Source organism: Megascapheus bottae, chromosome 3 (assembly GCF_031878675.1).
Source record: "Megascapheus bottae isolate mThoBot1 chromosome 3, mThoBot2.hap1, whole genome shotgun sequence".
NCBI classification, from domain to species: domain Eukaryota; kingdom Metazoa; phylum Chordata; class Mammalia; order Rodentia; family Geomyidae; genus Megascapheus; species Megascapheus bottae.
The window spans coordinates 85,242,515-85,265,697 of NC_143511.1; the positions used below are offsets into that span (position 1 = coordinate 85,242,515).

The following is a 23,183-nucleotide window of genomic DNA, read 5'->3' on the forward strand; positions in this document are numbered from 1 at the left end:
CTCGCGGAAGGCGCGCCGGCGGCCGCGCGGGGCAGCGCCCTCTGGAGGACGGGAGGTCGCGGTGCGGCGGCCGCGCGCCGGACCGGCCACGTGGGCGGCTCCCGCTCGGCGCGGGCGGACGCGGCGGCGGAGGGGGCGCGGGCGCCGCGGAGCTCCGGCTCCCCGCCTGCTGGCCTCCACCCCGGGAAGGGGCGGGCCCGGGCATCGCCGCCATCCGCCGCCACCAGGAGGCTGTGGTCCCGGCGGGGACATGGCGGGGGTCGTCCTGGAGAGCCGCTGCCCAGCGCTCCAGTGTGCGCGGGGCCGGGACAGGGCGGGCGGGGCACGCGGCAGCCCGGGGTCGTTCGACGGCCGAGCCGGCGAGGGCGGCCGGGGTCCCACGACCCTGCGGGAACGGGGGTGGTGGGGTGAGGGGAACCGGGTTGGAAACGGTGGGCTCTTAATTGACTATTGCTTAGACGGTGTTATTATTATTTGATTTCTGAGGCTCGTCCCGGGAGGCGATCAGGAGACCTGAGTCGGGGGGCACCTGGGGCCCGCACCTTGTCATCCCAGCTACTCAGCGGGCTGCGATGTGAGGACCGCGGTGCGAAGCCGGCCAACGCACAGTCCACGCGAAAAATCTTAGCTCCAGTTAACCACCAAAAGCTGGAGCTGGAGCTGGAGCTGGAGCTGGAGTGCCAGCCTTGAGCGGAAAGGGCTCAGGGAAAAGTCCCTGCGTTCGAGCCCGGTACTGGCGTCCACACACACACAGGCGCGCGCGCGGTCCTGTGCCCCATCCCGCCCTGAAATCCGTCCTTCCACCAAGGGCCCCCTAAAGACCACCCTGTCCCCCATCCTGGCCCCCCACCCCCAATTCTAGGTTACTGAGCCGCAGTTCTTTTCCGAGCCCAACCTCCGCCCCGCGCTGCGCACGGATTGCGCGCGCCGGACGCTCGAGGGCGCCAGGGACCGCGGCCCCGCGCGCACCCAGGGCCACCGAGCCGCGCCCGCAGGTCCCGCGGTCAGCGACCCGCGCCGTCCGGGCCTGGGGCGGCGGTGGTCGGCGGGTCTGCTGCCCTCGCGCGGGCCGTGCCGGGGCTGGGACTCGGGGCGCGCCCGTGGCTGCCGTGGCCCCAGCGCGCCGTGGGGGCCCGGGCGCCCGCGCGATGGAAGAGGACGGGGGCTTCATCCTTGGGGCTCTAGGAAAGGGTGTGAAGCCCGCGTGACGACGTCAGATCTGCAGACCAGAAGGCATGTGCACGGGTGAGAAGAAGGGAGGTGCGGGCGCTGGAAGTGGGGAAGGACCGCCCAGGCCACCCGCCAGCCAGGCGGAAACGCAGGGACACCGGATGGGCAGCCTGCACCGGAGAAGCCCAGCGCTGAATCGGGGCTCCTCTGCCCCCCTGAAAGACAGGACAGCCCTGCCGGCCGTTTCCTCCTCTCTAAAAAGGGGTGCCCTCCTCCCAGTGGGGTGTGAGGATGATGTTATGTAATCGCCTAGCACTGGCGCTGCCTCCTGGCCAGCTTAGTAAAAATTGCCAAAGTGAAAACACTAAAAATAAGGCAGGTGCTGATGAAGGCTTCAGAGCTTTCTGGGCCACTTCGTTTTTCTGAAAAGCACTGTACAGATCTAACAAGGCTCCAGAGCCCATTCTGACCTCTGATAGGAACCAGCCTACAACAATGGATAGAATTGAGAGTTAGGGCTGGGAACGTGGCTTCCTGGTCCAGGGCTTGCCCAGCATGCATGAAGCCCTGGGTTCGATTCCTCTGTACCACATAAACAGAAAAAAAAATTAGAAGAGGAGTTGTGGCTCAAGTGGTAGAGTGCTAGCCTTGAGCAAAAGAAGTACAGGAGTGTCCAGGCCCTAAGTTCAGCCCCAGGACTAGCAAAAAGAAAAGAAGAGGAGGAGAAAGAAAGAAAGAAAGAAAGAAAGAAAGACAGACAGACAGACTAGGGGGAAAAACAAGAAAAAGAAATGAGACAAAAGCCAACAGGTTGTTTATTGATAATAACTGCTTAGAAAATAAGCAACTTTAGGCCAGGAGTTTGGCCTAGTGGTAGAGTGCTTGCCTAGCATGCACGAAGACCCAGTTTGATTCCTCAGTACCACATACATAGAAAAAAGCCAGAAGTGGTGCTGTGGCTCAAGTGATAGAGCTCTAGACTTGAGAAAGTCCAAGAACAGTGCTCAGGCCCTGAATTCAAGACCCAGAGCTGGCAAAAAGAAAAAGGAAATAAGCAATTTTAGGGGAATAGCTAAATAAACCCCTAGATAAGATACATTCCAGGTATCACTGGTTTGGGCTGAGTGTCCTTAGTCAACCTCTTACAAAGATGCCCAAAGACTATGTTTAAGGGGAAAGAAAGACCCCTGTCTCTAAGCATCTTTAGTGAAGTCTTAGGCTTCAGAACTACTTTGAACCCTCTTTTTTTAGCTCTGGCATTAGAGGCCTCATTATCATTAAACACATTACTATGGTCACATGCATGTATATATGCACCTGTTCATTTCTGTTCCAGACTCTGCCTGTCTCTTCTCAGGATGGTGCCACACACTGGTGATTAGACTTCTGGAAAAACTTTTGTATGTGCCCAGCAATGGGGCTTGAACTCAAGACCTCACACTCTAGTTTGACTTTTCCATTCAAATAGCTGCAGGCCTGGTCTCTATGTTTAGCATTTCCACCCAAGGCTAATGCTCTACCACTTGAGCCACATGTCCACTTCCAGCTTTTTGCCAGTTAATTGGAAATAAGAATTTCATGGGCTTTTCTACTTGGGCTGGCTTTGAACTGAGCTCCTCAAGATCCTTAGATCTAAGCTTTCTGACTAACTAGGAGAAATACAAGCATGAGCCACTGGAGTCTGGCTGTCATGTACCCCTTCGTGACAAAAAGCAGCTTCTGAGTTACCCCCCCACCTTAGGATTCAGCTCAGGTCTGTACATCACGGGTTTCTTGTGAAGATCAACTAAATGAATGACTGAACTAATGAATGAATGACTCCAGGATGCAACTGCAACTCTCTCAACTTACTGTTCCTCATTCTTCCTTCCTTGACATCTGTGTCTATCCCTCTATAGAGAAGGGGCCCAGCTGGGTACCCAGCACAGGAGTAATTCAGACAGCAAGGTGGACTCCACAGCCAGAAATCCCAGTTCAGAATTCCCGGGAACAGGCTGTACCCAGCAACAGCTCCAAATCAGGCAACAGGCAGAGAAAAATATAAGAGCATATGTTTATCACGTGGCCTCCCCAGTGCCTGTTGCCCACCTGTGCCTCTTTCTATAAATAAGTGGGGATGAGAGAGACAGGACGGGGTGGGGATAAGCTGGATGGGCACAGCCATGCTGACCTCCTGACCTGCTGAGGTGACCCACCCCAAGGGCCTCACCTAGGGCCTTAGTTTAATGGTCTCTGCTGGCTATCAGGCCCCCCCACAGCCTCTTCACCGTAGCCAGCCATGTCCTCTGCTACCTGCACAAAGCCAAAGAATTCTCTGGGTCTGGCAGTGGTGGTGCTGGTTATAATCTCACTAATTACAACTCGTAATTATTCACTGTTCTGTTGTTTTACCTGGATTATTATAACATCATCAAGTCCTCATACAATCCTAAGCGTTAGTCTTGATTGCTATCCCCCTTTTACAGGTGGAGAAACTGAGGCGGGAGGGGGTGGTAAACTGACATCTTCTATGTCATCAGGTTAGAAGATGGCAGAGGTAGGATGTGAATACCTGGCAATCTGGCTTCAAATCTAAGCCCGGCACAATCAGCATCACAAGCAACCACAGTCTTCCAGGCTCATGGATGCATCTCCCCACAGGATGGAACAGTATAATGTAAGCACAGACGCCTGGACCATCCAAGCCCCAAGCCCCTAGGAAACTTGGCGTCCAGCCCCCAGCCTTGTAGAGCTGGGTACTGAGCATGCCCCAGCCTGCTCTATCAGATATATATAATAAAGGGGTTACAGTTACATAAGTAAGGTAAGGTAATGAGTACATTTCTTTCTAAACACTTACCCTCTCCCTCATTTTCTCCTACTTACCCCTTCCCACTCCCCTCCCCTCCAAGTTATAAAGTTCATTTCCAACAGAGTCTAGTGGGAACCACTGTGGCGTTAGTTCATCCTTTGGCCTGCTGTTTCTGTGATTTCCTTTTTCTTCCACAGATCAACGTATATATACTAGACAAAGGGTAGAGAAAACTAAAACAGAAAAAAAATAGAAATAACTACATCCAGATATGACAAGGACCTCTTGTTGGATTATCAGCTTTCTGCAGTGAGCCAGTCCCAGGCTCAGCCAGATGCATTTGCCCAAGTGATCTGCTGACCTCCTCTGTCTCTGCCCTACAAAGCCTGGTTCTAGCAATAGCAAAAGAAACTCTGTATCTTAGTAACCTTTTCATCCATCCTCTTTAAAGAGTTTTACTTATTTATTTATTGCTGCACTAGGGTTTGAACTCAGGGTCTTGCACTTGCTGGTAGGTATTCTACTGCTGAGTCACATCGCCAGCCCTCAAAGTCATTGTGTGTGTGTGTGTGTGTGTGTGTGTGTGTGTGTGTGTGTGTGCACGTGAATGCATGCATGCCAGTACTGTGGCTTGAACTCAGGGCTTGGACAGTTTCCTTTTGTGTTTCTTCCTCCTCTCTCTCTCCCTCTCTCTCTTTGCCTCAAGGCTAGCACTCTATTAGCGCCTAGCTCCTCAAAGGCATCTTTTATTTGTATGCTTGGTGCCAGTCCAGGACTGGCAAGCCCCAGGGCTTGAACTCACGTTCTAGATGCTGTCCCTGAGCTGCTTCTGTCACGGTTAGAATTCTACCACATGAGCTGTGGCTCCACTTCCAGCTTTTTGTTTTTCCTTGTTGTAGTTAGAGATAATAGTCTCACCAGCTTTCCTGCCCAGGCTGGCTATGAAGCATGATCCTCAGATTTCACCCCCTTGAGTAGCTGGAATTACAGGCATGAGCGATCAGCACCTGCTCTCCTGTGTCATTTTAAAGATTTTATCTTAATTTGTTGACTTAAGGGCATCGCATGCAGCCTCTCGGCCACAGCCCTTCCTTGGCCTTTACCATGCTCAGCAGGGAAAAGGATATCAGAGTTGATTTCGGGGTTTGTTTCCTCCCTGACGTCACACCTTTATATGGGTTTCTCTGCACACAGCAAGCTGTCTGTAATCCTGGCTACTCAGGCAGGAGGCTGAGATACGGACATCCTGGTCTGAAGCCAGCCCAGAATGGTAAAGTCATTAAGAGTCTTATCTCCAGGGCCGGGAGTTTGGCCTAGTGGTTAAAGTGCTTGCCTAGCATGCATGAAGACCCGGGTTCGATTCCTCGGTTCCACATACATAGAAAAAAAACCGGAAGTGGTGCTGAGGCTCAAGTGGTAGAGCTCTAGCCTTGAGAAAATCCAAGAACAGTGCTCAGGCCTTGAGCTCAAGCTCAGGACTGGCACAGGACTGGCAAAAAAAAAAAAAAAAGAGTCTTATCTCCAATTAACCACTAAAATGCTGAAAGTAGAGCTGTGGCTCCAGAGGTAGAATGTCAGCCTTATATTTGAAAAAGCTAAGGGACAGCGCCCAGGCCTTGTGTTTAAACCCCGGTATTTGTGTGAGCACAAACACAAAACGAGGTGACTGAGATTCAGAGACCTGAAAGGACTGGATTGTACAGTTTGTCCAAGGCCTGAGCCAGGCCCCTAGCCCACACCCAGGTGTCGCTCAGGAAAGGGTTTGCTGGCTCTCTCCCCTCACCTGGGGCATTTGCTCACTTGCTCAAGTGTCTGCTCCAATGTCATCTCATCAGATGGCTTTCCAGCCACACAGGAGTGGCCCTCCCCCACCTCTGCGCTTCCTGCTGTCTGATGGGATGGTATTTATTTGGCTTATTTGCATTCTGTCCCTCTTAGACTCTAAGCCACACATAGGTTAGGGCATCATCTATTTATTTTTTCTTCTTGCTTTGCCTCTAGGCCTGGCTCAGTAAGCAAGTACTCATTGAGTAAAAAATGAACATTTTCTATAGGTGTGGTGGCTCACGCCTGTAATCCTAGCTACTCAGGAGGCTGAGATCTGAGGATGAAGGTTCAAAACCATCCTGGGCACAAAAGGACCTGAGACTCTTATCTCCAATTAACCTCTAGAAAACAGGAAGTAGGGCTTGGCTCAAAGGTAGGGCGGTAGCCTTGAGCTGAAGAGCTCAGGGACAGCACCCAGGCAGAGTTCAAGCCCCATGACCCCCGCCTCCCACACACACAAATTTAACATTTTCCAACTCAAGCTACCACTCTGCTCTCCACTTCCAAACAGCATCAATCTCTCTTCCTGGTCTCCCTGTGTGGAGTACTAATTAGATGCCTTAAATGCAGAGGCAGACTGCTGGGTATGAGGCACCATAGCCCCATGGTATGAAATATATGTCAGAGAGCAGGGTTATAGGACTTCTGGACTTGAATCCTACTATCTTACCACCATCCTGAGGGACAGGGCCAAGATTGCTAGTCTCTAAGGCAGAACTTCCAACTCTCCCAAGAAGGGCCTTTGCACATGCTGTTTACTATGCCTACACCTACCTGCCTGTAGCTGGTTCTTTCTCTTCATGGAGGTCTCAGGTTAACTTGGATTTTCCACTTACAATTCTCTCCACACCATTTTACTTCCTCCATTGCTCCTATGATACACAATCTCTCCATTTATCTGCTTCTATCATTTGCTGTCCATCTCCGCACCCGTAGGTAAGATCTGTGAAGGTGGAGACCTTGGCTGTCTTGCTCCACGTTATGTCTCCAGGCTTAGGACTGGGCCTGGCTTGTGTAGGTCCTTCTAAGTAAGTATTTGTTGAATTAATGTTCCATGTTTCTGCTTCTAAGAACAAGGAAACAGAGGCCCATAGGCAGGAAGTAACGGGCTGACGATTGACTAGTGTCAGACCCTGGAGCAGAAGCAGCAGGGAGACTGACCTTGGGAGATGCTGGATCTCTGGGAAGGCCTCAGTTTCCCTGTATGTAGATGGAGTGTGGCCTCAGTTTCCCTCTCTGCATGATGCAGTGAGGCAGCCATCACCTCAAAGCCGAGTGATGGGGTTGCTTCTCAGCCTGTTGACATAAGTGACATTTTCAGCATCGCACCCGCGACCCCTCTTCCTCTGTTACACATCGGTAAAACGCCCCAAAGCCGCAGCAGAAGAAAACTACGACACCCAGGAGACCCCGGGCGGCGCCTGCGCACTGTGACCGAGCCGCAGGGACCGGCGCGCCCTCTAGCGGTGACGGGGAGGAGCGCGCCGCTCGGATCCCCGAGGGGCGGGGGGACCCGCGGCGCACGCAGTCGGGGCGCGAGGCTGCGGCGGCGGAGCCGGAGCGGGGAGCGGGAGCAGGAGCTGGAGCGGCTGCCGGATCGCAGCCCACCGGGGCAAGCCGCAGCCATGGGGAACCGTGGCATGGAAGATCTCATCCCGCTGGTCAACCGGCTGCAGGACGCCTTCTCCGCCATCGGCCAGAATGCGGACCTCGACCTGCCGCAGATCGCCGTGGTGGGCGGCCAGAGCGCCGGCAAGAGCTCGGTGCTGGAGAATTTCGTAGGCAGGTAGGAGCGGCGCAGCCCCGAGCCGGCTCTCCGGTGCCCCGGCCCGACGGCGCCGCGACCTCCCCGGCCCCCGCCCCCCCCGCGAGCCCCGCTGGGCTGCGGACGCGGTCGCGCCGCGCATTCACGCCCCCTCCTCCGCCCCGTCCCCGGCGCAGCCCGCAGCCCCCGGGCTGGGCACCCAGGGCGCCCCGCACCGCCCAGGCCTCCCACCCCGGGGCGCCGCGCCCCTCTGCCACCTGGGCTCCGCCAGCCCCGGTCCCCCGGGCCGCCCCGGGTCGTGACGGCGCGGCCGGGGGCCGTCGGGGACGGGGACCCCCCCCCCCCCCGCACACCTCTGCGGCTCCCGCCGCCATCCGTGCGCAGCGCGGCGGAGGGGGAGGAAAACACTTCTGATCCCCGGTCGGTGTCGCCCTCCCCTGGGGCCCGGCAGAGGGATTGTGTGATGTCGGGGGAAGGCGGCGGGGAGAGAGGAGATGACTAAGACGGGGAGGCAGGGTGGCGGGGAGGGGGGAGCCATTTGCAGAACCTAATCCCCCCCCCCCGCCCCTGATCCCACAAGGCACCGGGAGGGCCAGGTGGCAGGGGAGGGAGCCGTCACGAGACAAAGGGGCCGGGGCTGGGGGTGGGGGCAGGAAGGGTCCTGACCCCCAGGCTCCCCCGGGGAAAAGCGCGGCCGGCGCAGACAGCGCTGCCGAGGGGATCGCAGACGACCTGCGGGCGCGGCAGGAGAAGGCAGGAGGCTGGAGGGCTGGCAGCCACAGTGACCTCCCTCCTTCACCTCTCCAGACTCTCCTGCTTGCTCACCATGACCTTCAGGGCTAAGGAAGTGACTGGCATCTGGAGAGGGAAGCGGGGGCCCTTCGCTCCGAGGGACTGCAGTTGGGGGGGGGTGACATCCTGGGTACAAGCTAGCTTGCTGTCAAACCTCGGAGTCCTTTGCCTGGAGGAGCCTGAGTTTCCTGGGGTCTAGTATGGACAGTGGGTCCTGGATTGCTGTTCCCTTGCCCGGCTCCCCCATGTCCTAGGAAGCCCACAGCCAGCCACCCCCAGGTGGGGGAAGAGCACTGAAGAGGAGCACTGCATCCATTAGATGTGGCAAGCCGCTGTGGGGGCGGCCATGCCCATCTGGTCAGCAGAAAGGGAGGTTCTGGCTCCTGCAGGGCCCCCAGCCGATCACAAGACTCCAGGCCGCAGAGATACTGGCCAAAGACTCTGGGATGGACCCTTCCCAGGGGCCCAGCCGTCGGGGGTGGAGGGGACCCTGCAGACGGTGGCCGGCCCAGACAGACGGCGGCTGACCACCGAGCACAGGCTCACTGCGGCCCCCTAGAGGCAGGCACTGTGATGCCCACCCTGTAGGTGAAGAGACTGGGACCCCTCAGGTTACATGACTTGTCCAAGGTCATGCATTTGGGAAGGACAACACCTGTCAAGGCTACACAGCCTTGGCCCCTGACCTTGACCATGCCTGGCCTCCGAGAGCCTGGGGAACATCCATTTCCCCATCTAAGGGGAAGTCTGACATCTGCTATCCTCCCTTCCCTTCCTGGAAGCGGCTGGTAAGCACACGGGAGGCGGGTTGAGAGTCCACCAGGCCTCTGGTGCCTGGCTCCTGATTCCAGACGGTTTTCATCGCTCTTTGCTTGTCCAAGCAAGCTGTGGACTCTGTGTTAGGAAATGGGGGTCCTCCTGCTGCTCTCTGCACCCCGATGTCCTTGACTACCATCCCAGCAGAAGGCTGTGGAGGAGCAGGATAGAAAGCTAGGGAAGAGGCTAGGTCTGGACATGGAAACTGAGACCCAGTGTCCCCATTCCCCCTGCCACCAACTCTGCCTGCCCTCTCATGGAGTGAGTCCCAGTCTCTCTGCCAAGGGCTGGGTCCCCAGGCCTGTGATCATGGTGACAGCAGCCCTGCCTCATGGGGCAGGGAATCAACCCCCGTGGAGAGGAAGTGGAAATGCAGAGGAAGAAATAGGCTACTCCAGGCCAGACCCAAACTCAGTGCCAGTACTCTCCTCCTGCTACGACCTGCCTGGGTCAGTGTGGTTTCCTCAGGCCCCTTTCACAGAAGGGAAAAGGGAGCCATCGAGTCGTATAGCAGACTTTGGTGGGGAGCCCACAGTGACTCACTCAGGGTTCTGTGGTGGAAAATCCAATGTTCTGCCATCCAGAGGGAGAAACTGAGCTGACAGGAGGGCGTGGCCATGTCCAGCAGGGCTACTTTCCCCAAGGAGAACAGAAGAGGTTTCTAGAAGGAAGTGGCACCTAGAAGGAGAGCTGAGCAAATGACAGGCCATGTTGAGCAACTGAGGGAGGAGAATTCCAGGCTAGAGAACAGCAAATGCAAAGGCCCTGGGGGCAGGAAGCAATTTGGTGTGGTTTGGAGCATAGAAGCTCCACTAAGGCTGGCATTTCCCCAGCCAGGTAAGATAGGATAATGGTTGGCAAGTGCTAGGGCTACAAAGTCCTTTGACCACGATCAGGAGCTTGGGTTTAATTTCATTAGTGAGTGCATGTGTATGTGCATGTGCTGGTTTCTAGGGCTTGAACTCGAGGACTGGATGCTGTCTCTAAGCTTATTTATGCTCAAGGCTAGTATTCCACCACTCAAACCAAAGCTGCACTTACAGCTTTCTGCAGGTTAAGAGTTCCATGAATTCTCCTGCCTGGGTTGGCTTTGAACTTCGATCCTCAGATCTCAGCCTCCAGAGTAGCTGGGCATCCAGGCACGAGCTTCCAGTGTCTGCCATATTTACTTGTGCTTTTTAGTAATGGAGTGAGTTGAGCTGATGTTTGCCAGTGTGTGACTTAGAGAGAGCCAATGAAGCTGCCAGCAAAGGTGACAGGGCTCGGCTGGGGCTGCAGGCATGGAAAGGAGATGGTCTCGGAGGCAGGTGCTGCTGGTAGATGGACGTGGGGTGGGGAAGAGATTCAGGATGGTTGGAGAGATTTTGGCTCCGAGCTCCTGCTTTGGGGGCTGGGAACGGTAGTAGAGTGGGGAGAGCCTGGGAGGGGCTGATCTGGAGGATGGGGAAGGTGAGGACTGAAGCCTGATACACATTAGACGTGGCCATGTGGGCTACGAGTGTAAATTTGGAAGCTGTTCAGTGTAGACACGGAATGCTAACTGTGAGAAATGAGATCACCTTGGGGTAGGTGTAGACGGAGCGTGTTTGTGACCCTACAACCCTTCGTGTTTCCTGAACAGATGCTCGGTGCCCGGGCCAAAGGAGCCCCACCCTGCCCCCTCTCCCCCCGGGTTCCCCCAGGGCCCAGAGCGGTGGACAGGCAGGCTGGCAGATGAGGCCCCTGCCCTGTGGGGCTGAGACAGTAAAAATAGGGAGAGAGGTACATGAGGGACAAAGCCCGGCTGTGAGCACCTTTCTTCAACCCTGGTCTGGAAGGTCCTTCTGCCAAGCCTGTAGGATAGTGCAGATCGAGGGTGGGGGCTCTGTACCTGCAAGTTGGCTGGGGACCCCAGGAGAGGGCTTGGCTCAGAGCCCAAGGGGCCTCCTGAGAGGCAGGTTTTAGGTGGATGTTCCTCCCCCTCCCTCCCCCTTCTTGCTCCTGGCCTCGACTGCCCTCATCTCCTCGAGTTTGGATCCAGCTTGTTCCTTGAGACCTTCTCTTGTCTCAGGGCCATAGCCTACCCCTCACTACCTAAAGCTATCTTTTCTAGCACCTGCAGCTCATGCCTGTAATCCCAGATAGGGCCTGAGATCTCAGGATCTCAGTTCAAAGTCAGACTGGACAGGAAAATCCCTGAAACTCTTTTGGCAATTAATCTCCAATTAATTACTGAAAAACTGGAAGGGGTATAGTGCCAGCCTTGAGCAAAAAGGCCTAGGGAGAGCATCCAGGCGCTGAGTTCAAGCCCTAAGACCAGCACACCCTGTCTCCCCGCCAAAACAAACAAACAAAAACCCCACCTCTATCTTTACCTCTGAACCCTTCGGGATACCTTTTAGTGGTCTCATTTCTCAGATCTGAAGACTGAGACCTAAGAGGATTAGGAGGAGACAGGCATCCTAGGACTGGAGGAGGGGGGGAAACTGACATGTTCTTGGCATGTGCTGTGTGCCAGGTCCACAGCCATGAATGAACAAGCCAGACCCATACCTACCTCTGGAGCTCACGGGTGATGCTGCTGACAGACATGAGACAGGGCCAACGAGCTTGGTATGGTTGGTACAGTGTTGTTAAGTAAGATTGCACTTGGAGAAGCTGAAGTGTGACACATCCCTCCCCCCAGGCCCCATGCACTGAAGGATGTCACCACCATGGGAAGGAGCAGAGGCTACAGCTGAGACTGGGAAGGCGGGAGAGGTGGCACCCCTGTCCTCTGAGATGCCTTCCTGGGCAGAGCATGCACGGGTCACACCCACCACATCCAGACATGTATCTGCGGCAGTGCTCAGGGCCCAGCATCCACCCACAGCCCCGCCTGCCCGCCCCACCTCTCCGAGTGGCCCAGATGGGCTGGAGACGAAAGGTGACCCTGGCGGACAGCATCTGATCCTGGCGCCAGGAGAATCGGGTTTCCCAGGCTCTGGCTGGGGTCAGAGGGTGGAGACCCTCCCGGGGAGGGAAGCAAATGGGTGGGCACACAGGGCTGGGCAGGCCTGGAGGTTGAAGGAAGCTGTCATGGCAAAGTGTTGTCTGGCGTGGGCCTCCCACCCACATGCCATATGTGTAAATATCCCAGCTACACAGCAAGCAGGCATTGCTAATGCATTCTGCCACCCACCCCACCCACATCTTCACAGCCGCCCCCAGGCTGCCTTTGAATGTAGGATTCCTGGCTCATTGGTGTGGGACTGGGTGGCCCTCTCCCCAGCATGCCCTGTCCCTCACACTCACGTGATGACATCCTGGCTCCATCCAGAGCCCCAGAAAGGATTTCCCTTGGGCCTGCACTGCCCTCACCAGAGGGAGCCCCAGGAAGTTGGTGAGAACCCCTGGAGGGAATACTGAGAGCCAAGTGTACAAGGGAAAATGGGGACCCTTGTTCCACGGAGATGGTGGGACCTACAAGAGATCAGAGACCCAAGGTCTGCACCGTGATTTCCTGAGCCTGGAGAAAGTCCTGCTGCTGCCATCTTGAAGCCAACAAGCCAGCAGCAGCAGCCGCAGACCATCATGCCAGGCTTTCAGGTGACGGAATGGCCCAGAGAGGCTACGACACCTGCAGTGGAATCACAGGCAGGATAGGAACCAGACCTTTTCCTATGTCTGTCCATGCTCTGCATCCCTACCCGAATGCACAGCGCCACCCGCCCTCCGGGGAGCCTAGGCCCCAGGACCCACCTTCCCTTCCCTCTTATAATCCAGTCGCTACCTTCTGCACAGCCAGTCACCAATGCAGCTTACCTCTGCCTCTGGACTACCCTCAATCCTCTGCCCAACAGCAAGAAACCCTGTGTAGCCCCTCCCCTCAATATCCTCTCTTCCTTCTGGAACTCCCAGGGGCTGGGAATGTGGCTTAGGGGTAGCTTGCCTAGCATGCATGAAACCCTGGGTTCGATTCCGGAGTAGTACGTACACAGAAAAAGCTGCAGCGGTGTTGTGGCTCATGTGATAGTGTTAGCCTTGAGCAAAAGAAGCTCAGGGACAGAGCCCAGGCCCTGAGTTCAAGCCCCAGGACTGGCAAAACAAACAAACAAACAACCCCCCTCTCCCCAAACTGAATTCCCACTATGGAGCTGGGCTCAGCTAATCCTCCCTGGTCGCCCTGAATGACTGCAGACAGCAGAAGAAATGAGCCCATGCCTGTCTCCTGCCCTGGGGGTGGGGCTGTGACATCACCCTTGGTTCTCTCCATTCCCCCTGCCTCCTCATCCCCCACTTCACTGGCCTCTCAATAGCCAACACCTCCTCCAGGATGCGCTCCCGCATCACTCCTCTGGTAGGCGTAGGTGGGGCTCCGTTTGCTGCTGGCTGGGAAAGGGGCTTGTTTCCTTGGCTGAGGACTGGCAGACAGCAGCTTCAATCCTGTTACCATTCACATCTGATCTATTTATTGCCATGTTATTCTTTTATCACTGGCCCAGATGCATCTTGTCTTCCAGAGGGAAAGGAGGCCAGGATGGGGGTGGCGAGGGCTGCGGCATATGAGCACATGCTCACTTTCTGCTTGAGTCCCCAACTCCAGGGAGCGCTCAGAACACAGCCCACCCCACAGCTCAAAGTTCAGAGCCGGCCCAGGTCAGAAAGCCCAAGAGATTCTTATTTCCAATGCACCACAAAAAGCAGAAGCAGGGGCCGGGAGTGTGGCCTAGTGGTAGAGTGCTTGCCTAGCATGCACCAAGACCTGGGTTCGATTCCTCGGTACCACATACGTAGTACCCATTGGCACTCTCTGGTAGACCTTTCACAGTCAGGGTCTCAGGACCTCCCCTCAGAAGCCCTGTGTCCCATTTCCCTGGTGGAGAAACTGAGGCTGGGAGTGGCCATATTTTTGTGGTGGAGCTAGGCCTCCTCATCAAGCTACTGTGATAAGGAAATAAGGACCCAGGTGTACGTAACTCCACATCGAGTGACTCGGGAAATGTCCTGGAGGGGCTGATAGGTGAGCTGAGCTTCGATGGGTGGGCATCCACCTGGGGGGGAGGTACACGACTTCCTCTCTCTGAGACTCAGTTTCTCCTTTTGGGAGTTACTGATCCCACTCACCTTACACAACCATTCATGGGTCAGTCTGGAGGATAGAATTTTATGTTGTTGTTGTTGTTGTCGTAGGACTTGAACTCTGGGCCTGGGCGCTCTTTAGCTCAGGGCTGAAGGGCACGCTACCCCTTGAGCCACAGTGCCACTTCCCAGAACTTTTTTTAATGGCGCTTTTTGTGTGTGGTGTAATTTGTGTATCATAAATTTCATCCATTTTAGTTGCACAATCCAATGATTTGCAGCATATTTTCAGAATTCTGCAACCATCACCATGATCTAATTTTAGAGCATTTCCATCCCTGCAGGAAGATATCACAGAAGGATACAGATGTTCAAGGCCAGCAGTCAGCAGTCGAGCAACAATAGCCATGATTACTACTATTTAAAAACATTTATAGGCCTGGGAATGTGGTTTCGTGGTAGAGTACCTGCTTAGTATGCAGGAAGGGTTCGATTCCTCAGTACCACATAAACAGAAAAATCCAGAAGTGGTGCTGTGGCTCAGGTGGCAACAGCAAAAGAAGCAAAAGTAGCTCAGGAACAATAATACCCAGGCCCTGTGTTCAAGCAAAAATAATAAATAAATAAATGGGGCTGGGAAAGTGGCCTCGTGGTAGATTGCTTATCTTCAGTACCACATACACAGAAAAGATGGGAAGTGGTTCTGTGGCTCAAGTGGTAGAGCCCTAGCCTGGATAAGAAAGCTCAAGGACAGTGCCCCGAGTTCAAGCCCCAGGATGGATAAAAATAATAAATAAATAAATATTTGCAGTGATATTACGAAAATGGCTGGTTTTTAGTTTTGGAATATTTTATGTATCTTCTGAATTAGTTTCCGATAAAGAGAAAATGATCTTGTTCTTTGTGTGTGTCTGTGTGCCAGTACTGGGGCTTGAACTCAGAACCTGTCCTTTAGTTTTTCTTTTCTTTCCTTCTTTTTTTTTTTTTGCCAGCCCTTGGCGTGAGCTCAGGGCTTCAGCACTGTCCTTGGACTTTTTCAAGGCTAGAGCTCTACCATTTGAGCCACAGCACCACTTCCGGCTTTTTCTATGTATGTGGTACTGAGGAATCGAACCCAGGTCTTTGTGCATGCTAGGCAAGCACTCTACCACTAGGCCAAACTTCCTGGCCCAGGTTTTTTGTTTCTTTGTTTTTTACACAAAGATGGTGCTTTACCACTTGAGCCACAGTGCCACTTCTGTTTTTTTGCTGATTAATTGGAGATCAGAGTCTCATCAACTTTCCTGCCCTAGCTGGCTTCAAACCTTGATCCTCAGAGCTCAGGTGTGAGCCACTGCTGCCTGGTTACCTATTTCCAGTCTGAAAATATCCTTCCCTTGGAGGGAAGGATAAAGATGAATGAAAGGAGGGTGGGAAGGAGGGAGAGAAGGAATTTGGAAGAACAAGCAAGGAGGAGGAGAGGTGACAGTTTCTGTCATCCTGTTACTGCAGAGAGAACACAGAGCTTGGAGACCAGAACACCTATAGTGGCCTGACCCTGTCACTAGCTTGCACGACCACCCAGGACAAGGCTCTCCTCTTCTTGTGTCTGAGATTCCATGTGCTGCTGTGGGAATGGGAGCAGGCTACTCGTCCTGGAGTAGGGCGCGTGCCAGCTCGTTGGGTAGAGGTGACACTGGCCTGTGGAGCAGTCCCTGCTCCATGGCCGTGGAGAATTGCCATCACTGCCCTGTCATGGTCAAACCTCAGTTTGAAATTCATGAGCTGTGATGTGGGCTGCCTCGGGGCTCCTAAGGCAGCTGGAACAGAGAGCGACTTGTTACCTTACTGCCTCCCTCTGTATTTCTTGGCCCACTCACTGCCACTCCCTCAATGCAAGCCCACTGCTTTGGCCATCTCACAGCCCGCCAGCCCTGCCTTCCCCTTTCGGGGGCTCTATTTGGCCTGAAATACCCTGGCAAGTGCTTACACTTCCGGCCAGCCGCCTGGAGGCCCCTCTCCAACTCCATCTCAGCTTCATTGTCCAAGGAAAATCCAGCCTGCAGTTCCCATATGTTCCATGTGTTACTGGTAACTTGTTTGGGCATTAACTTGAATAAGCCTCTCATCCCCCCAACACTGGAAATTGAGGCTCAGACTGTCCACGGCCACATGGCTGAAGTGGTGTCTCTGGCATTTAGTGCTAGGCTGCTCTCTGACAGCAGAGTCCAGATAACAGGGGATGAAAGAATGACCACTGTTTGCTGGTGCCAGTATTTATGTCTGAAATCCTACCTACTCATGAGGCTGAGATCTGAAGATTGACATATGAAACCAGCTCCAGCAGGAAAGCCTATAGATTCTTACCTCAAATTAACCAGCAAAAAGCTAGAAGTAGAGCTGTGGCTCAGGTGATAAAGTGCCAGCCTTGAGTGAAACACCTTAAAGGATAGCATCCAGGTGCTGAGTTCAAGCCCCAAGACCAGCAGTAAAAAATAAATAACCATGACCACTGCCGGGCAGGCATGTTATTTCTTGACATCATTTGCATCCAGCAGGGCCCCTGAGCTCAGGGTCCTGGCGTAGAGATGGGGTCACTCCAGCATTTTGGTAGACCCTCCTCCCGGAGTCAAGTCAGGGGGTGGGTGGCACTGAAGGGCCCTGGAGGTGTTTATGTTGTCTCTTCTGAGCTCGGGTTTGAAGGTGTCTGTGCAGATGGCCGAGCCAGGCCTCCCTGGGGGAATTACCATCTGCTCAAGATGAGCGGGGAGAGCTGGCGAGCTACCATCTACCCTACACTGGAACCCAGCACATGGCCACCGAGGCTGGTGGGCCTGGCACATTTTGTCTAAGCACCTGCACTGTGCTCTCTCTGTCCGAGAAGGAGCTGGGCAGGAGGTACATGGGTGGCTCTGGCTGGAGGTGCGCGGGGCTCTGGCCTGCACCCTCCTGGGATGTTGGCCTTTAACAGAATGTTGAAGTGAGCCTGTGTCCCCCTGATGGGAAGAGCCTGGAACTACGTCCATGTTCCTGCCTTCCAGCCTTGACTGCGCACATACTATGTGCCAGGTCCGGCATTCTGTCCATTGTCTGTCTAGGGGGCCTCTTGGGTTCTGGGTCTCACCTCACCATCACTGCCGCCCTCTGAGCTCTGTGGGCTCTGGACTACCTTCTGAGGCTGCGATGGTCTCCAAGCCTCTGTTCCTCAGTTTCCCTCCTTCCTTCATGATCTCACAGTCAGAATCCCAAGATTGAATTGAGGCTCCAAAGAAAGTATGGGTTTTGGGGTCCCTAGCTGAAATGTGGGGTGCCACTAGAGGAGGCTGAGAAGCAGGGACAGTCCTTAGCAGTCCCCTCTAGGGGCCGAGCAGACGTGGACTCAGCCCTTGCTGTGCAGTCTCTGAGCTGCAGCAGCGTGTGTGTGTGTGTGTGTGTGTGTGTGTGTGTGTGTGTGTGTGTGTGTGTGTGAGACAGAGAGAGCAGAGACAGTGTGTCCGGGTTCATACAACTCCCCGTTATAGCAGAGGAGTAGGTAGCTCAGAGCGTTAAATAATGGTCTCCAGGGCACCAGGCAGGGAAAGGGAGGTTGTGGGATTTAAACCTGAGGCCTCTGGCTTCTCACCAAAGTCAGGGAACATTATTTTAATCCCATTTCCACCTCATTCTGACTGGAGACTCTGCCCTTAGACATGGCCCTGCCTTCTCATCTCAACAGCACGTATGTTTTTTTGTTTTGTTTTTCTTCTTCCTGTGTGTGATGGAATTGGACTTGGACAGGGCTTTAGCTTTTAGCCCAGAGCTGGTGCTACTTCTGGCTTTTTGGTGGTTAACTGGAAATAAGAATCCCACAGACTTTCCTGCCCTGGCTGGCTTCAAACCAGAATCTTCAGCTCTCAGGCTCCTGAGTAGCAAGGATTACAGTCGTGAGCCACTGGCACCAGGCGAAGTGCTTGGTTTTGAAGCAGCCCCAGGGAAGCAATGAATGAACTAAGCGGCCCTAGGCTGCTGACCACTCATCATTTCCCCCCAGCTGGACCTTGAGCTCCCCATATTCTCTGCCTGGCACCTTAGAGACCCATACTCCCAGGCCTGCCAGGTCTGGGTAGGCACATCTACTCAGAGGGAGGCCTCGCAGGAAAGAGCTGCAGGAAAAGTCCATGTGTGCATGGTGTGGGGTGGGGAGAGGCCAAGCATCCCAGCCCCCCCGACAGTTTCCATGGTAACAGTAGTTGCTATGGTTTTGTTTGTACAGGAGCTGGTAGGGAAGAGGGGAGGGTGGATCCAGGCCCCCATGCCCACTGGAGCTTCTACAAAACAGATATCCCATCTCCACAGCTCTGGGAATCTTCAGAACTTGGGGGCCATACCTGAAGGAGGATGGGAGACCTAGAGGCGGAAAGCTTCCATCCAGCAAATCCTCTTCTGTTGTGCTGTCAGGCCCTGTCTGTGCTAGCCCGCTCCATGCTACATTGCATTATCTGTTTACTCGTCTGTCTCTCCCACTACGCAGAGGGCCTCGGGTGGGGAACTGTGACTCATCGCCTTCCATCCTCACAGCCCAGCACAGGGCCTGGCACAGGCCGGATTTAATTAAATTACATAAAAAGCCACTTCTGGCTCCTCAGGCTTGAGAGGCAGCACAGTTGAATAAGGAAGTTTTGAGACTCTGAGATCCAGAGCCCAGCTCTGGAGTTGGAAATGTAGCTGTGCAATAGAGTGTGCTTATTTAGCATTAGGTCCTGGTTTCAAAGCCTAGCACTGCAAAACAAACAAAACGCTGGACATGATCACACACACACACACACACACACACACACACACACACACACACACGAATCTCCCAGCACTTGGGAGGTTGAAGTAGGAAGATCATGAATTCAAAGCAAGCCTGGCTTGAGACTGACTTAGTAGCTAGCCTGGGATTTGAATTTGGAGGCATAGTCCCTGTCTTAAAAAGGGCAAAACCAAGCTGGATGTTGGTGGCTCACACCTGACATCCTAGCTACTCAGGGAGCTGAGATCTGAGGATTCTGGTTCAAAGCCAGGTAGGCAGGAAACTCCATGATACTCATCTCCAATAAACTACTCAAAAGAGCCCTAAGTGGCACTGTGGCTCAAGTGGGAGAGTGCCAGCCTCAAGTGAAAAGAAGCCCAAGGTCAATGCCTAGGTCACCATAGCTAATGCCTATAGTCCTAGTTACTTAGGAGTCTGGGATCCAGGCTTCAAAGAGCTCAGGCAGGAAAGTCCATGAGACTCATCTCCAATTAGACACCCCACCAAAAAAAGAAAAAGGAGGGAAGGGAAGGAGGAAGGCAGGAAAGGAAGATGGAGGGAGGGCAAAAAGAAAGCCAGAAGTGGAGCTGTGGCTCAAGTGGTAGAGTGCCATAGCCTTGAGAAAAAAAAGCTCGGGGAGTGTCCAGACTCTGAGTTAAAGGACCGTCACTAGAAAGAAAGAAAAAACATCCAGAAAAACCAGTCCTAGATCTGCGTGTGACCTCAAGTGAGTCCCTTGTCTCTCTGATCCTCAGTGACTTCATCTCATCAGGACACTGAGGACTTAGGGATCCCCTCAGAATATACAGGAGTGCGAAGCGCTAAGGCAGGCCCAGGGCCTGTGCCGGCCCAGCACTCCAGTATCTCTCAGTGGGACCAGAAGGAAAGGACTTGCCCGACACCGGAAAGGATTAATGGATACAGTGTCCCCCTCTCACTCCTATTATAGCAACGCCCTCCTACCTCTGCCACCTCTTCCCCATCTTCTATATCATCCTTTGCTCTGCCTGGAGTGACACCAGTGCAGGCCCAAAGGAGGCCTTGAATCCGGGAGCCCTGGGTCTGTTGTCCCTGGACCTTCTGTCCTACAACCTGGAGTTCAGGAAGACTTCTTTTGTGTGTGTCTGTTGTTGTTGTTATTGTGTGTGAGAGAGAGAGAGTGGGGGGAGGGGAAGAGAACTGAGGGTCTCACTTGGCTTTTTTGCTCAAGGGTGGCACTATACCACTTGAGTCACAGCTCCATTTCTTGCTTTTTGCTGGCTAATTGGAGCTAAGAGTCTCCCAGATTTTTTTTTTCTGCCTGAGCTGGCAGACGGTCGACCCTCAGATCTTAGGCTCCTGAGAAGCTAGGATTACAGGTGTGAGCCACCATGCCCAGCTGCAAGAAGCTTTTTGAGTTTGAGTCAGGCTCTAGGCTGGGGAATGGAAGCCCCTGGCTCTGTCTGGATCCAGTCTGAGCCTGACAGAGGAGCCCATGCTCCTTTCCAAGAAGGAGACTGCTGGCTGGAATCTTTGTGGTCCCTTGGGCTCTGTCCTGCTTCCCCATTTTCTGGGTTCTGGAGATTGCATGACTTTGAGTCTAATAGCCTGATTCCTAGAGAGGCCTCCACCTTGATGTGTGCCTGGGAGGAGGCGGGGGATGAATGAGAAGAGCTGACAGGACAGAGGCTGGCACTCTCACAAGTTGCCAAAAAGACAGTTGAAGTTGACAACCGTGCAAGCAGATGTCTGGGGTGATTTGGGGACTCCTCCAGTCCTTCTAAGGGGACTGGGCCCCTGGGGACTAAGGATAAGAAGCAGTCACATACCTCGATCTAGAGAGTCTGTTCTGCTAAACACAACCTGTACAACTTGAGCATTGCCATTTCCCCATCTGTAAAATGGGAATGTGAAGGCACCTACTCCCTGGGGCTGAAAACAAGATATCACCCGGAGGGCACTGAAGAAACCTGAGTTCTCCTCACCTTCTTCCATCCACCGCAGCCACAACCCCAGCTAGATGGGGTTTGGGGAGGAGGGGGAGTGAGATGCTGCCTTCTCTACAATGGCCCTGGCCCTCCTATACCACTTCAGGTTCTCCTGGGAAGAATCACAGAAGTTGGACGGCAGGGACTTGTTGCATGAGAAGCACACAGGGCCTGTCTGAGATTTATACAGGGAGTTGCTGGTCTAGTTTTCCCTCTCCTTCCCACCTCTCTCCCCTCTCCTCCAACCCTCTCTCCCCCTCCCCCAAGTCCTGGGCCTTGAACTCCGGGTGCCTTCCCCTAAGCCCCTTTTGCTCAATGCTAGCACTCTACCACTTGAACTACAGTGAGCATTTTCTGCTTTTTCTGTGGTGAATTGGATTTAAGAGTCTCACGGGCTTTCCTGTCTGGGTGGATCCTCACATCTCAGCCTCCTGAGTTACTAGGATTACAGGTGTGAACCACCAGCCTCTAGCTGGTCTCCTCTCCTATCAGTTTAGGTTCATTAAATTCTGTGATTTTATGCATCCAAGGAGGAGAGTATTTTTCACCCTTCTGTCACCTCCCCTTGCCTGGGAAGGTGGCATGGTGCCTCCATTGCCTTCCCAATGGTACGTAGGAACTCCTGGGTGGGAGAGAGCTTCCCCCTCACAGACCATCCCCTGACCACCTCGCTCATTGCAGGGACTTCTTGCCCCGAGGATCTGGCATTGTCACCCGACGTCCTCTGGTCTTGCAGTTGGTTAATTCTACCACAGGTATGTGGGCTTCAAGCAGTGTGGTTTGGCCTCTCCAGGACCCCACACTCTCCCAAGGAGGAAGTTGCCTACTGAGTGACTCCATAGGCTGTGGTTCCCCATTTGGGCCTTGATTCCACAATCTGCCCAGTGGGGCGCCAAGGGCATGATGGAGGCCTGGGTTGTATTTGGAGGAGGGGTCTACCGTGGGTAAGAGATGGGACTCAGGGGCCAGAAGTGTGGCCTAGAGGTAGAGTGCTTGCTTAGTATGCATGAAGACCTGGGTTCGATTCCTTAGTACCACATACATAGAAAAAAAAAGCCAGAAGTGGTGCTGTGGCTCAACTGGTAGAGCACTAGCTTTGAGAAAGCCCAAGAACAGTGCCCAGGCCCTGAGTTCAAGCCCCAGGACTGGCCAAAATGAAAGAGAGAAAGAAGGAGATGGGGGGAGAAAGAGGAGGAGGAGAGAGAGAGAGAGAGGACTCAGGCAGGGTTCCAGGCTGTAACGTCCTACTCCTGGCTTTTGAACAGAATATGCCGAGTTCCTGCACTGCAAGGGGAAGAAATTCACCGACTTCGAGGAGGTGCGCCTGGAGATCGAGGCGGAGACCGACCGGGTCACCGGCACCAACAAGGGCATCTCGCCGGTGCCCATCAACCTGCGGGTCTACTCGCCGCACGGTGAGTCCTGGCCCCGCCCCCGGCCTCTCCTAGCCACGCCCTCTAGGAGGGCCCGCCCACTCCTCAGAAGGCCCCGCCCACAGGGGCTTGTGGTCCCTCCCCTTACACCCCGCAGAGGCCCGGCCCACTCCTGGCTTTAGCTCAGATGATTTGCATGAGTCCGCCCCCTTATGACTCCGCCCCCAAGCGAATTCTCTCTCTGCTCTGTCAGATTCTTCACTTCCACACCACCCCCCCATCCCGTCCTCATCCTGTGCTCTCTCTGTCCAGTGCTGAACCTGACCCTAGTGGACCTGCCTGGAATGACCAAGGTCCCAGTGGGGGATCAACCTCCTGACATCGAGTTTCAGATTCGCGACATGCTTATGCAGTTTGTCACCAAGGAGAACTGCCTCATCCTGGCTGTGTCTCCTGCCAATTCTGACTTGGCCAACTCCGATGCTCTCAAAATCGCCAAGGAGGTGGACCCCCAGGGTAGGTTCCCCATGCACAAGGTCCTTGCGGGATGGGAAGGCCTTGAGTTTAAGCACAAAAACTAATCATTTGGGGGCACTCGGAAAGAAGAAAGAGAGGATGGAGTCCAGGAGAGGGTGAGGGATGGGCCTGGGTGAGTGGAACAGAATGGCCAGGCTCAGGACTACATGGCTGTTTGGTGTGAGGTGGATTAGATGTGAACAGCCCTGGTGTTCTGCCCTCTTCCCCAGGTCAGCGCACTATTGGGGTCATCACCAAGCTGGATCTGATGGACGAGGGCACAGATGCCCGGGATGTGCTAGAGAACAAGCTGCTTCCCCTGCGCAGAGGTAAGCAGCCCGCTCCTTACCTCTGGTCTACCTCCCCCGGAGGC

At 54.3% G+C, this 23,183-nt stretch overlaps 1 protein-coding gene across 8 annotated transcripts in view; it reads left to right on the forward strand.

Annotated features, from left to right (window-relative positions):
- Positions 1–7,320: 7,320 nt before the first annotated feature.
- Positions 7,321–23,183, forward strand: part of Dnm1 (dynamin 1) — a 42,514-nt gene continuing 26,651 nt past the window's right edge. For 6 of the 8 annotated variants that reach the window (XM_090330737.1, XM_090330730.1, XM_090330732.1 and 3 more), the window contains exons 1-5: positions 7,321–7,574; positions 21,603–21,676; positions 22,187–22,336; positions 22,607–22,810; positions 23,041–23,139. In XM_090330737.1, the coding sequence (XP_090186863.1) occupies positions 7,414–7,574; positions 21,603–21,676; positions 22,187–22,336; positions 22,607–22,810; positions 23,041–23,139 (688 nt within the window). In that variant the 5' untranslated portion in view covers positions 7,321–7,413. The remainder of the gene's footprint in view (positions 7,575–21,602; positions 21,677–22,186; positions 22,337–22,606; positions 22,811–23,040; positions 23,140–23,183) is intronic. The other 2 variants (XM_090330731.1, XM_090330735.1) reach the window with 1 other exon arrangement.